Source organism: Mixophyes fleayi, chromosome 3 (genome assembly GCF_038048845.1).
Source record: "Mixophyes fleayi isolate aMixFle1 chromosome 3, aMixFle1.hap1, whole genome shotgun sequence".
Lineage (NCBI taxonomy): Eukaryota > Metazoa > Chordata > Amphibia > Anura > Limnodynastidae > Mixophyes > Mixophyes fleayi.
In genome coordinates, this window is record NC_134404.1 from 317,692,705 (window position 1) to 317,708,937 (window position 16,233).

Sequence of the window (16,233 nt, forward strand, 5' to 3'; positions counted from 1 at the left end):
TATTAAAATTAAACAGTTTCATATGTTTTCAGTGTATCTTTCCATATAGGCTTTTAAATGTTAATTTGATCTGCACCCATTCAATGGTGTTCATTGCCACATTCCATATGACGTTCTTCAGTCTGAGTGCTCTTCAAAACGCATATCTTGAAACCATTCTATCCTCAAACCTTTAATTATTGCTCTGTATGTCTTACCCTCTCACGTTTGTTGCCAGCTACCATAAGGGCCGAGCTATTTTACTTCTTTTAATTGTTCCAACTCTCATTTTGTTTTTCTTGAAACCTGTTGCCTTCTAGATTATAAGGACAATTATAAGATCATGTGTATAACATTAAAAGCCTACAGTTTCTGTTATGAAAATATGTTATGATGCACATAATGACTTCATTGCACAGTACTTATGGATGTACTAGGATTCTATGTTGTATTCAGATCCTTGGGAACCTAGTTTCACTTTAACACCTAGTCAAGGGAGGTCGCAAGAGGTGATGAAGAATCATTGTCTCATTGAGACAATCCTCAATGAGAGCCAGTGTTAGCTCTGAGGTATACCTCGGAAACATTATTTATTACTTATGCTACCTGTATCTAAGTAAAGTAGTGTAGGGGCAAATAAAGGAGTGAGACTTTATTTAAGATGGTTTGGCCTATTCTTCTAACATTTATGCTTGTACTGCACGTGTGTCACATCAATTGGCTATTAAACTTACATGTGCAAGGACCTTTTTACACTTAAACCCCACAGAACCTGAGAAAAGGAAAGGGAAGACTAAGCTAACTGGAGAAAAACCAGGGCTATAGATAGGTGTCAGGGTGGAACCAGCGACGCCATGTGATACTAGTGTAAAAGGGTTTACAAAACACTATTACATTGCAATTTTAAAGTTCAGACAAGTCATGGCCTGTACTTTATTTGCAAAAGGATATGACATATCACAGAAGTGCAAATAAATAGGATTTAAAAAAAAAACAAACCACCTCCCCCTCTGGGGTCTAAACTTAATACTAGCTAGTAAAGCCAAAGTTACACATTCTCCTGGAATGACCATGAGACTCCCAAATTAGGGGGCGACCTCATGGACTTCCAATAAATCAAACAAATCTCCTGGGAGTGTTTCCCTGCCACCAGGTGGGCAGGGGCATGAGGCAAACTGATGCTTCAAGCCCAACCCACTCCAGTTAACACTGGACTGTGCACTGAGGTGGGCTGGGCTTCATAATATGATTGCCCCACCCACTTTACACCAAAACTGTGTCATCACCCTGCCCTCCTACTCTTGTTCTACTTTGCTTCCAGAGCCTCTAAAAACATGGTAGGAAAAGTAGGCAAGTATGAGTAGAGCTCTAGATCATTCATAGGTACAAGCTTGTTCCCCTGTATTAGCGGAAAGCAGCCCAGGCTGTATAGTTCTGGGGCTAGCTAATGAGTTTTGGGGTAGTACATTGCCCGATATATTTGATAAAATGCATATTGATTCCCGGCAAACTAGTTGGTCTGGAAAAGAAGTTCCCAGGCCAAGCTGTTTGAACTGAAGCTCTGGAATATCCCCAGTACTTTCCTGCTAAGGGCTGGTTTTCAGTATGGCAGAGGGCCCCACACTTATTGATTTCCTGTTACAGTGGGAACCAGACGAGGCTGGGGTTGGTTTTTTTGGAATTTAGGGTGAGAGCTTTCCAATTACTATTAATGGCCCATTAAAATAAATGAGGTTTATACATATAGCACATACACTTCGAAACCCCATTGAAATGAATGAACCAATGAAAGGAATGGGAAAAGCTCCATAGCACTTGCATCCTCAGGGCATTTGCAAACATATGTGAAAGCCTCGAATGTATATCAATCACATATGAATCGTGTCCCAAATTCTGCGGAAATGCATAGCGTTTATATGCATTTTTTATATAATGTCATGTAATAATAATATAATAAAGATTGAGTGTAACATGTTATGTTAAAACACAAATAAATAGTACATTTCACAGTATCCTGCAATCACACAAAACGGATATTACCAGTAACAATGTGAAGCTATCGCAATATGCAATCTTAATACAGCTTAGCGTATATATTGCATGTTACTAAACAATACTGCCAGATGGGTACAAATTAAGATGTATAGTTGGAGTATTTGCAGACTGAAGCGTTACATATACAGACAGATATTTTCATAGAATGTTATGTTATTCACTGTATATATCAGCAAAAAATAGCAACACGTTTTCTAAATCTCTGGCATGCAGCAATTACAGGGATATATCTTGGCATCTGCTGTATCGTTCACACATTTCCTTGTGGACACTGTCAATGTCTATAATAAATATTTTCTTGAGGTACAGATGTAGCCCAACATTGCCCCTAGCCAAGTTTGATCCGGGCACAAGTAACAACATATGCTCATTTCTTGGAGCTATGTCAACAGACTTTATTGAACAACATTATGGAAATAGAATGCTGCCACATTTTACAGCACGAAATGGAAATGTTGCCTACACTGCAGCCATTTATGGGTTAAACCTGTATTTTTGTATATGGCTGGGAAATTACTGGAGCTGACCCAGAGTTTCAGGAATTTCAAGTCTATTTCCTGAGCTCTGGTAACCTTTGATCTCTGGTTCAGAGGCTGCCACTGGTCAGCTGTGCAAATACCAAGTGTTTAGAAAAGCTTCCTCCTACACTGCTCAAAAACTGAATAACTGCACCGGAGATGAGCTGACATTACACTTACTATGGTATTTTCTGTTTTCAGTTAGTGGAGCACATAAACTACTTAACTACTCAGGGATTTAGAGATGAGGTTGTCCAAACCATCTGTTAACTTTTACTAATGTTAAACCTTTCATTTACCTCTACCTATGTTCATTAACCTCTACCTATGTTCATTTACCTCTACCTATGTTCATTTACCTCTACCTATGTTCATTTACCTCTACCTATGTTTTTTCTACCTATGTTTTTTTAGGCTCACCGTAATAACCCTTATTCTACTTCTGCGTCATGCACCTGCTTTCTTAAACTCTCAGGGGGGTATTCAATTGTTAGCGAGATCGCGGAAATACTCGCGCTCCAAAAATATTACCGTTAATACAATCCAGCGAGTAAATTACCGTATTAACGGTATTTACGCGCAATATTACCATATTAACGGTAATATTTTTGGAGCGCGAGTATTTCAGCGATCTCGCTAACAATTGAATACCCCCCTCAGAGTCAGCACTTTCTGAACATTTCCACTTATGTTCTTGAGAGTGCAGTTCACTTAGAACTAATGACATCTCGGAGGCAGAAGTGTGAAGTGCCTCATGTCTCTGTGATGTTACTTGTTCCTAGCTCATTAATAACCTGAATAATGGTTCCACCCACAAATTAGCCACCTTCTCTTTGTGTAGGTGATGGGTAGGCTGTAGAAAATATAAAGGCTCATTTGCTAACCAGACAATTGCATACCTGCAGAGCATTTAGTTTTGCACCAAAGTGCGATTTGACCATCTAGCACATACATAGGTTCGTGTCATCAACTTATTTGAAAAACATTCAGCAACACCATATTGTTTATAACATTGTGTACAAAAGGCTGTTATCTGTCTGTGGGAAAATAAAATAATAAATAATCAGTAGTTCTCTAATGATATTACAGTGGATACTGTTATTGTTACTTTTTATTGTTGTTGTTTGTACATAACAGATCATTGGCACTAAATAGTTGTAGTGGTAAACTCTTTGCCAAAGGCCTTAGAAAAAGAAATATTTATAATAAAAATCAATGAGTTACAAGAGGCACTTTTCTTCGGGCTACTACTGTGCACAGAGAAGCAGTATTCTGTTTCACGGTAGAAGAAACAAGCACTCGTTTCCAAAAATAGCATAACAAACCGAGCCAACTTGGCACCATCATTGCAAATAATTATTAAATCAGATTAATGTTCTTGGTATTCAACATGACAGTGCTAGGAATTGAAACCACTTTGCACTTCTTGTTAATAAAAAAAGACTTATAAGGAGGAGCAGTAACTGCAGAAAGCAGTGTCAGTATTTATTCTTTTTTTATTAATTAATATGTGTTTACATAGCATCAACACATTCCGTAGGACTACGCAGCCAGATATCAACTGCGTGCTGGAAATTAGCAGAATTTGCAAAAACGCTCCGTGAAATATTCGCCTCATATCAGATTTGTCTGGAAAAATTTTGCACATCACGTAAATTGTCCATCATTATTCCAACTCTATTCATAGACTATAAATTCAGCGAAATAGGATTTAACAAATACACCGTGGAACAGAACTTCAAGGAATCCACTCTTAAAAAACAGCCTGTTCCTCCGGAAAACTCAATTTGCACAAAATATAGCAGAAAAACAGATAGGATAAAATAGACTTAAAAATGTAACAATGCTACACTGGAAGTCTATTATTAGAGTATTTGCTCAGTACAATGTCCACCCTGTTTTAGGTTTGTTTTCCTCTTGCATCGGCTATTTGAACAGTACAACGTCACTTCTCCTGTAAGCAGTATTCAGTGTTTGTTAATATTAATAGCATGTTAACATTGTAGAAAAAACTATATTAAAATACAGTTACTATAAGGTGTTGGGTATGTTATCCCTGCACTGCATGAGACATGAATAGATGCATTTGACCAGCTGAAAAATAAACCTAAAACATTTATTGAAATATTGATAGTGATTCCATTTTGTGTCAAAGTTTTTATTTATTTATATGTATTTGATTCTGGTGTAGATAGTTTTATGGATTTTGTATGACTATTGATGGTTTTTAAAGAAGTCTGCAGAACAAGCTGTGATTTGTTACAAAAGGTATTCCTTTCACCAATAATGAATGCTGGGAAGTCACATGGCTGCATTCTGTTACATGAAAATGAGGACACGAGAAGAATCACATGTTCTTCAAAGCTATTTATTATTCCTTCACTTTGAAGCCACTGGCTCCTGTCCTTAATATAAAAAAAGTATATGTAACTAGATGATGATCATGAGGTTCCATACAATTGCTTTTATTTTTTTTTAAATGACAGATATGTATATTATAGTGACTGAAAATAGTGTGCATATATTTATCCATTTATTTGTATGTTAAATTGTGCAATCTGTTGTATTTTCAAATATGTATACTCCCTTTCATGGCTAGATCTATAGTTTCTGGATGATAAAATGGAAACACCTGGTACGTGAGGAGCGCCAGGAATAGTCACAGCTGGGGTCCTAAAAGCCTGGTCACAGCCCCCAACCACATGAATGCTCTAACTGTGGTCCTGAAAAATATTATACTTTTTTTAGCAAAAGGACAGAAAGCTCAGTGATATCTTTACAGTAGTAAGTGCCAATCAGGACAATACATATACATCCAATCATATACAGATGAACCGCCAGGAAGCAGTAGTTAAATTACTGGTCCACACGAACGTCAGGCAGGGGAAAGAGGTACATTTAATATATGTGATAGGGCTAGGATATATGTGATAGGGCATTTTGAGGAGTAATTGTAATGCGTGATGAAGAATTGCACCGACCAGTATTGTTGAGGCATGGGTGTTTATTGTTGGTTATAAGTGTTCAAGGTCATGTTTGATGAGATGTAGCTAATAAAGTGATCAATTGTGGGGTTGGAAAGTGAAGAAGGTAGATAAGGGTGTGATGGAGGAAGTCAAATGTGATACATTAATTGCATGTTTCCAATTTATGGTTGTGATTCAATTTTGACTCTTTTGTGTTGCAATTACATCCTCAGTCATTCTTAATTTGGAGTTGAGTTGTTGATAGATCAATAAAAGGGGCTAATAGCTTAGATCTACAATCATCTAAGAACTTGTTTCAATTTTTGATAAGATATGTGCCATTTGTTTAAGTAGACAAATTTACCCAAAACAATCAAGTAAACTATTATTTTTTTAAATCTTTTTCATGAACCTCATGAGTATGTTAATTTTGCAAATTCACTAGTGTGGAAATTGGTCATTAGATGCTTCTCTGCTTTGCATTATGATAAGCTGTTTTTCCACTCTGCTAATAGAGTAAGATGGATCACTATGACCTGAAATTTTTAGGGGAATAATATGACTTTCTCTGTATCCACCTGGGCTCATTGTTAGACTTTAATGGCTTAGACACTTTGATGGGAATTCAATGAGAAGTGAATTCCCTCCCGTTTGATGTTTCTTCAGAACAATCGGTTAGATCAGTGGTTCCCAAACTTTTGCAGTCCGCGGCACCCTTAGAGTCTCCATAATTTTTTCAAGTCACCCCTCCAAAATAATTATTGAGCAGTCCCATTTTATAAGTAGCTGGGTCAAAAAACTTAATAAGTATTTAGGTAAGGACAGAAATACTTATTTAGTTGTATGCAAAAATACACATAAATCCAAGGGAAAATAATATTTTTATATTTTTTTTTTCAATTATATTTCTGTCAAAGAATAATTTACAGCTAACTCACTCTGTGCCCTCCTTCATCTCCACACACACTGTGCCCCCTCTGCATCATCTCCACACTCTCTGTGCCCCCTCTGCATCATCTCCACACTCTCTGTGCCTCCTCTGCATCATCTCCACACTCTCTGTGCCTCCTCTGCATCATCTCCACACTCTCTGTGCCCCCTCTGCATCATCGCCACGCTCTCTGTGCCCCCTCTGCATCATCGCCACACTCTCTGTGCCCCCTCTGCATCATCGCCACACTCTCTGTGCCCCCTCTGCATCATCGCCATGCTCTCGGTGCCCCCTCTGCATCATCGCCACACTCTCTGTGCCACCTCTGCATCATCGCCACGCTCTCGGTGCCCCCTCTGCATCATCGCCACGCTCTCGGTACCCCCTCTGCATCATCGCCACACTCTCTGTGCCTGTGCATCTTGTCATGGTCTGGAAGAGAAAAAAAAAGCAACTTACCAATCCGGCGGCGCCCAGGACCCAGTATCCTCCTCTCTCCTGGCTCTTGTCAATGAATGTCGGACATGATGACGACATTCAGTGAGAAGCGAGGAGGGAGAAGAATGCTGGTCCCCGCGCGCAGCCAGATTGGTAAGTTGTTGTTTGGTTTTTTTTCCATTTCCTGTCCTTGGCACCCCTGTGACAGCGCCGCAGCACCCCTGGGAGCTGCGGCATCCAGTTTGGGAAACTAGGGGTTAGATGGTTCCGATGTTCGATGTTTAATCCTGCAATGGTGAGGATCCAATGTTTTCTCACCAACGCTAGATTTCTCCTGTGTTTTCCTATGCTTACCGATGGTGGACATACTGTATAGCGAGACAATATTTGACAAATGTGGGCACTTCAGTTCCTTCAGAACGCCTGTTCTCTAAAGGCTGGTGACATTAAAAGTAAAACCAGAAATAGGGTAAAGGGTAAGCTACTTTCAAATTTACTATTTCTTCAGAGCAGGGATGAGAGAATTTGTGCGCCAATTTAAAAGTGCATTGGACCTGCGTTCCCCACACCCCCATGTCCAGATATTTTTCCAACATTCTCTTCCCATGTTCAATTGTTTTTTTCCCTCGTTGTTGTGAGGCCCGTAATGAATCTACCTCAATAGTATACTCCTATATTGCAAAAGATAAAAATAAACTCACAGTTTCAATGAATATGCTGTATGCGCAGTTTTTGTTATTTTATATGTTTATGTTGCTATCATTACAAATCCAGTTTAAAAAAGTCATTAGTCACTTAGTAACTGAGTCATTAAGGAGAGCAAAGCATAAAAAAGGAGTAACTTTGCACTTGGGCAAAAAAGCATGTTGCATTGGAGGAGGAGGTAAATTTTAAATGTGGGGACAGATATTTGGGGTAGGTCATGTCCCAGATCAACTTAAAATTTCAGTGTAAACATAAAGCTATTGAGTATTTGTGTGCTAGATGAAAAAACAGCCTGTATTTAACTATTTGCAAAATAACAAACTAATTTGCACCCCTTACATTGTAACATGGTTTGTCCCAGAGAACATGTACTCCTTTTTTTTGCCTTACTTTCCTTAATGACTCAGGCGCCAGTAGTGCCAGTGAGCTGTTTTATTAAAGTTTTTAAAGTTTTGCTACTTATTGTTAATGCTTCGTATATATATATATATATATAAGTTAACCCGTGCATGATACTCATGCATTCTAGTCAAATCAAGATACTTAAGGTGTTAAAAAGGTTCTTGTCATGCATTTGGGCCATAGCCCAGGCCTCCTCAGGGGAAGAGCGTTACTTCCCGACGTAAGCGCCCTTTTTTAAAGTGGTTTTGTCCACATGTCACCACCTCATCATTCTCCTCCATCACCTCATCCTTCATTTTCATCGCCACATCTATCCAGACACAGGGATCTCTCTCAGTGGTCCTGAGTATCACACTCCTCTCACTCTGTCACCCCCGGCAACCACCAACCACTCCCCACTGTCACCCCCGGCAACCACCAACCACTCCCAACTGTCACTTCTCCTTCAAGAAATATATATATATATTTTTTAAATCTTTATAAACACTTTTAACAATTAACAAATTAAATTAACAAATTAAAAACATCTTAGTATACCAAATTTCAGCCCTTTCTGATTTTTTTTTTCCACACACACTAAGAATTTAGTAGGTCAGTGTATAACTCTGCCCAGCAGGTGGCGCTGCAGCTTGGTTTTATTTTTTCCACACACACACACACAGACAGACTAACACACGCCACTAAGCATTTATATTATAGATATATATATATATATATATATATATACATATATATATATATATATATATATATATATATATATATATATAGATATAGATATATATATACACACACAGACACTAACACACACACACACACACAAACACACTGTTAGCCTACAATTAGAGAAACATAAGGATGTTTTCAGAAGCTTATGGTGTATTGTGTGTTTAAGCCAGTCTACTAAATAAAAAATTACAAATATGGAAACATCGGTTAACATTGGTTACCATCGGTTCCTGAACCAATGTTTAGGATTAAACAATGTTTTGTACCAATGTTTAAAACATCGGTACAACCAATGTTTTCTATCGATGCACCATCCCTACTCCACACCGATGTATCTATGCTGATTGCCCATCCACCCCCATAGAGGTGAGCAGAAAAAAAGTGATGTTCAGGTACTCCATTCAGACATCGATGTGATATTCGGCGGCACATCATGGGGAATTGAATTCCCCCTCTAGCTCTTAAACCATCAATCTTTGGAATCTCAGCAGTGTTACTTAATCTCAGTTGTGCAAAGTCCAACTCATAAACAGGTCTGTCAAGTATTTTTCTATAAGCCACATTTTATCATAGATAAAGGATAGTATTTATTTAGTTCTGTAGAATTTAAACTACGCAGACTGCGGAAGGCTTAATTGTTTCTTAAGAAGCAAAATACATAAGCCACAAGCAGTCTCTGTCATTTAGTCCTTAAATAATTCACACAGAGCTCATGATTCCAAAACTAATGCAAACATATTATCATGTTGGAAATACAAAGAATAAAGTATATATTCTCATAATGCTGTTATGTGGGGAATTATTTAGTCGATGGCATTGTGAATTTAACAGCTGTCCCATGGATACTGTAATTATAACACCTGGGGTATTTCAGAATCCGAATTTTAATACTCTTATTATAGAAGAGAATACAGGACATTTCATTAGCAGCTTCCCTGCATATATTTCTTATATAATACTGTAAATTCAATAGCTCTAAAATACTTAATGATTGTAACACCACATATGAAGAAAATAGTGCTTCTATAGTTTAATTATATTCTAGCTTTAATACTTACTTATTAAACTAAGAGCTGTATTTAAGAAGAATCATTTGAAACTTAATTTTCAATTGTATCCTTTCCTTTAGGTTTATATACAACACTGGAATACATTTTATCCCTGCTGTTTCCAGGATACAGTCTCTCGAAATAGTATTTCTGTAAGTTTTAAGCACATTTTCCTAAATATTTAATCATTTTAGAAGCTGGAAGAGAATGCCATAGAATGTGGATTGAAAAAAAGGTGTGTTGCAGACCAAACATGTATAATGCACAGACAGTTATAATAGATAAATGGATAGACAGAGACAGGGTGGATGGTAGTTGGATAGGAAGTAAAGTTGGGTACACACTGCACAGTTTTCATCCAATAATCGGCTAAATCAGCCGACATACGACCGCTCGTTCAAAAGTCGGGTCAGTGTGTGCAGTGACACGATGGTCGAAAGTCTGCTCAAATGGACGATTGTCGCCTTATTTGGTTGGTCGTACCGTTTAATATTTTCGTTCCAATCTCATTTCTGTTGTGTAGTGTGTATAAACTTCCGACCGATCCACAACAGTCAGTACAAAATTACAGTCATTGCTCACAACAACATGGCTGTAAAAAGTCGCTAAAGGGACGTCCGCTCTTCCCTTTATCGTCCTAAACAAGGCTAGTGTGTATGCAGTCCATGGACCGAGCGATCGGACCATCGATCGCATGTAAAATCGATCGGCATAAAAAGTTGGTGAAAAATTCTTTAGTGTGTACCTAGCTTAAGACATACATAAAAGACATACAGACAAGTGTGTTGATCCAGACCAACTCAAAGCAAACTCCCCAATAGCAACTGCCACTTTAACCTTACAGGGGGAAAACAAAATTCCCTGACCCCATGCATGGCAATTAGTTTAAATCTCTAGCTCAATCACCCCAACTGTTATTTTGTTTATTATAAGTAAAACCGCTGTGGATGCTGCAGTTGAACTTGAGTATCCAGGGACTACTAATCACATTTGCATCAATAAGAAAAGAAAAGGACATTGTCATTTACCAGTCCAGGAAGAGAAACTATATCTCCCAGAAGGCTACTGTGAAAAGGGTTCAGAGCCTAATGGGTCTGTGTGTTTGGAGATTGGAAAACAGAGCAGAGGGCACGAGAGATGGAAGAACATCCTGGGAGAGACTGAGCTGTGGGATAATTCCAGAGAACTTGACCCAGAAGGGCACTGGATTAGTGGTCTGGGCAGAGAGAACTGTCAGTCTTGAGGGATATCAGAGCAGAGGGGAGTGTTGAACAGAACCTGCTGGGAAATTACAGCTTGAAGCTGAAGAAACTTGTACCTGGGGATGTCACTAAGTTTATTGTCTACTGATACCCAGTGGTCGATGTGGGGGTGTTTACGATGGTATGCCATACTGCCACTTCTCCAACTACTTCATTATATAACTATTACATTTCTAAATTTCCACTTGGACCACTGAATATACCTTATAATATATAAATATATATATATATATATATATATATATATATATATATATATATATATATATATCTTATTTTCCATCTCAGATTTTCCCATTTGCCTTGTGCCAGTCTTACCGCATGGATCCTGTTATGCAGGAGTTATACTAAAAGTTATTTATAACTGAACATAGCTCCTTCAGCACACTTGGGTGCAGATCATCCAAGACAGGTTCTCCATCTATCTTAAAAATGTACTTCCTCCTGAGAGTAATGATATCTAATAATATGCATAATTTATTCCAGCACAACATATTTCCTAGCACTGTTTGTTTTTTTGTAAACAAATATAAAAACATATATAAAAAGTATATTTATTATTTATTGTATTTATTGCTTTATGGCAGTTTACCTAGTTCAAATGCTATCATATTTTAATTTATATATTTGAAAAAGTTTAATGTTTTACTATACACCACTGAATTCCTGTATACTCCATTGATTTGTTAGCAGTGATGAATTATGCTTTGTATTCTGTTAAATAGTTACTGCCTAGTGTATATCAATCTTTACACTGTAAACACTGTAGAGAAATTGAAGTAAATGAACTACTGTAGTGTATCATATGTGTATTTTTTTTTTCTCTGAATGCTGGGACTTAGTTCATATGTCTGTACTAGACTCAATGGGCCTGATCCATTAAAGAAAGTAAGGGGAAAAATAAGTAAGTTTTCTCATGGACAAAACCATGTTACAATGCAAGGGGTGCACATTAGTTTATTATTTGGCAGATTTATATTTGGGGTAGGGCATGTCCTAGATCAACTTTACATTTCAGTGTACAAATAAGCAATCAATTATTTGAGTGCTACATGAAAAAACAGACATTATTTTCCTTATGTGCAAAATAATAAATTAATTTGCATCCCTTGCATTGTAACATGGTTTTGTCCAGAAAACTTGAGTAAGAAAACTTACTCAATTTTTTGCTTAACTTTCCTTAATAAATCAGGCCAGATTACTCCATTCCTTTGTCACAGATGATAGTATAGGTTCGTGGGTCATTACTGTCATGCTCAGGTACTTTATTGTTACTTATAGGAAATATTACATGGATGTCCCAGACACTGCTCGGTTCTATTCATAGACCTGTATTCTCAATTCCTTTCTTCTCTAGCATTTGACTCACACTTCTTCTAACAGGTAACATCCATCAAGTTTAAAAGCATCTACAGTCTACAGAAGCCCACAGCAATAAGTGATATAAATGTATTACACAACTTTCATCCAATGTTTAATACCAGAAATTATTTTTATTTCTCTTTTTTAGGGATATTCAAGATAATATAAATATAAAGAAAATTGAAAGAAATGCATTTGCTGGACTCAGTAAAGAAAGTGTCAGGTTGTAAGTATGTCCATATATTAGAATAATAACTTAAATAATGTATCTTTATGAAGGAGAATTTTAAAGAAAACATAGGCAGACATGTTTTATTCTAAGGATCATTCATCCCAGGAAATAAGAAGTAAACCTAGGGATCCAAAATAGTTTGACCCTCTATATTGCGGGGCAGTCTTCCACTCTCTTTTGTAAGAATCTTCTTTGGTCTGGAGTCTTTCACGCTTTGGTGGCTTGGCCGCACTTTTTGATTTTCACTACAGTTTAGCCACCCAAAATCCAACAATCATTGGCCCATAATTGGGCGAACAGTTTGGAAATCTAAGGTCTAATTCATCAAGAAACGTGAAGTGAACACAATTTGCGTTTTTATTTTAAATTGGACAGAAATTGCATGCAAGTACACCCATATTCAGGTTTAAGAGGATCTCAAGAAACGTTTCTAGTTGAATACGGGTAAATGTACATTCTGACTATATGGTCGTATGCAGACAGAAACAACACACTGTAGGATACGCACAATGCATATGTATTCTTAGTCCCATCAGAACGCACAGTTAAAATAAATTATTATTAAATACATTATCACCTGGTAATATAATAATTAATAAAAATACATTTTAAAAAGTTTTTTTCACATGTAATACATATATCAAGATGTTCTTAATGCCTACTGTACAAAACAATATATAATAAATGTGCATATATTCTTACAGTGCCCCAACTAACTGCAGCCAAACTTCCCTTTAGCAATCACACCACATTTAAAAGAATAACTAAGTAAATAAATAATAAGGAAAGTTTCAGTACTGTCAGAAACCTTAATGTGTATACAAAAAAAAATCTAATTCTTATATTTTTCCCAGTTGTGAATTAATTATTTTTTTGTTGTTGTTTCCAAAATAACCTTGGTTTTTAATATGTGAATATAAAACATAAAAATAACATAGTGTAATTTCATTAAAATACAAAATCATGTAATGCGTCTGAGCCTATATGATGCAATAAAATTTGAAACCTATTCAACAGTGTCCAAATATATCCAGTGCAGACTCTACATCTTCTCCCAGTGATCTCCAGTGGTACTGCCTGTTCACCTTTTGGTAAAGCACTTACTATGTGAATTATTGTATAGTAGCCATATTCAGTTTCTTATGGATATGCACACTTCTAGTTATTCCTTAAATCAGGGTTGTCCAGCACACCTGTAAATGTGGCCCAGAAGGAGTTTTGGTTGTGGCAAGGGGGCAGCACTGTTAATGGAAAAAAAAATCCTACAAAAAAAAGAAAAGAAAATACTTACCTTGCGGTCACGCGATCACGTCAGCTGGTACTCCGGCTCCCTCCCTTGTCTCCTCCTCCGTTGCGGTGCTCGCAGTGAATGTCGGGTGTGATGTCATCACACCCAACATCCATTGCGGAGCACAACACAGAGGAGTCACCCACGCGAGAAGAACAATCAGCAGCACAGAATTGAAGAAAAGAAGAGAAGAGGACAGAAGAACAAGCCAATTAAAAGGTAAGTTAAGGGGGATTTTTTTTATTATTTCAAGGGACGCTGACTAGTGAACAAAAGTCACCTGGTCCTGGAGCATCATGGACCTTATCTCCCTGCTACATACTTCTACTTGTAATACTAATGGGGCATTATATATTATTCTCTTTGGCCCATTATAAGTTGTTATCCCTTAACTAACATAGTGGTGTAATTAGCAAAACAGGTCACAATTTGGGGTCACAGTGATGTATATGTCAGGTACCGCAGGCCTGGTCAGGGCACCCTGATATACAATGCCTGGCTTAAATGCACTTTATTGATATTGCATCGAAACAATGCAAAAAGTGATTATAGTATAATAACTAGAGAGGATTTTTTGAACAGGGCGATTGAAAGGTAAGTATAGGGGGATTTGGAAAAAAAGTGATATATATATATATATATATATATATATATATATATTTCACTTTTTTTCTCATATATATATATATATGTTAACTATGTTTTCTATGGTTTTTTGGATGATCAGCTATCGTTATTGTTAGTGTATCTTATGTGCGGCCCAAACCAACTCGTCGTCTTCCAATGTGGCCCATGGAAGCTAAAAGGTTAGACACCCCTGCCTTAAATCCTTGGTCAGCTCCCCCATTTGTATATAAGGGAAGACACAAATAATAGCGGATCTACTCCTTTACCATTTAAAAAAAAATCTCCAGTTTTAATGAATAAAAACACACTTACATAATAATACACAATAAATAAATGTATATCCAAAATGTAAATTCTACCTTCGAGAACGGGATTTTTAATATTAAAATGTTCAAAAGAATGGTAAATTCCCCAGGGTGCTGTAATCATCGGACATTGAGTTCCAAAGATGTTGCAGTAGGTGTTTCAAAAACAAGTCACCAGTCTTTTTCAAGCCGGTTGGGGTGGAGTCAGTTTTGGTCAATTCTGTACTCGAGGTGACCAGTCACGATATTCATTAACATTAGTTGCTAAAAATTAACATTTTAATATACATAATTATTTTCCTATACTAGAAATACCATTGCGCAGTTCAAATTCTAACTTTTCAGGAAATTTAATATCCATTTGTTGTGGCACGCTATCCTAATAACCAATTCCCATAATCCATATGGCATTCTTTTCTTCCATTCTGCGTCTCTCGTCGGCTAAGATATTGAAGCAGACTTATCACCCACAACTCTGGCGAGAGGTTACCATGGCAACCTGGACGCCTCCGAGGTAACGATGAAGGGCAAATCATTTCTATTCCAAATGTTCTAAATGGCAACACTTACGTAGAACATTTTTCTCTTATCAATATCGTGAGACGTTGTCAACGTTACTAAGATGCTTTAGATATTGTAGCCCTTATTGTTGTTTATAACCTTTTCACATATTCCAATTATATGGTCCCTTTGGTCTTTTTTTAGGCTAAAACCCATTTAATGTCAAACTTCTTATTAAGACCATTAGGGAATAAACTATTTAATTTATAAAACCAAGACACCTCTGCCCGGGCAAGTTGACTTTCAAAATTTCTATATCTCCAATTATCCTGTATCTCCAAAAATCAATGATACATTATCCTTAAAGTGGACTGAAATAGAGTGATTTTCCTTTCTCTTTTTAATATTCCAGATGTGTTTGGCTAGCCACACTTTAATTGCTCTTGAAGTCTTGCCCATATAAAAGAGGCAGCAATGATATCCCATCAAATAAAATAGATTATTTTTATTGCATGTTATAAATTGATTTATTTTATATGTCTGGCCTTGTACTACAAATTCTTGAATTTTGCCTCTTTTATTCTAAATAGTTTTACATGCCAGACATAATACACACCTGTGAAATCCCTTGGTTCTAATATGTCCCTAGTTTAAATTCTCCAGAGAGGCACTTTTAACTAGTTTATCCTCAAGAGTTGGGGCTCTTCCATAAATGAAGGTAAGTTTTAGTGCTGGGACTTTACATATAATGCCCCAATATTTCCATAAAATGTTTTCTAATTTCCCTCTGGTGACAACTATATTTAGTAATAAAAGACTTATCAGTGTTATTTGTTTCCTTCTATTTTTCTTTTGAACGCTTTTACTTTTGCTTGTTCTAATTT

General features: G+C 36.9%; 1 protein-coding gene across 5 annotated transcripts in view; it reads left to right on the plus strand.

The window, feature by feature from the left end:
* Window positions 1-16,233, plus strand: part of FSHR (follicle stimulating hormone receptor) — a 117,751-nt gene that overhangs the window by 78,344 nt on the left and 23,174 nt on the right. For 4 of the 5 annotated variants that reach the window (XM_075204092.1, XM_075204090.1, XM_075204089.1 and 1 more), the window contains 2 exons: window positions 9,853-9,924; window positions 12,545-12,622. In XM_075204092.1, the coding sequence (XP_075060193.1) occupies window positions 9,853-9,924; window positions 12,545-12,622 (150 nt within the window). The remainder of the gene's footprint in view (window positions 1-9,852; window positions 9,925-12,544; window positions 12,623-16,233) is intronic. The other variant, XM_075204091.1, reaches the window with a different exon arrangement.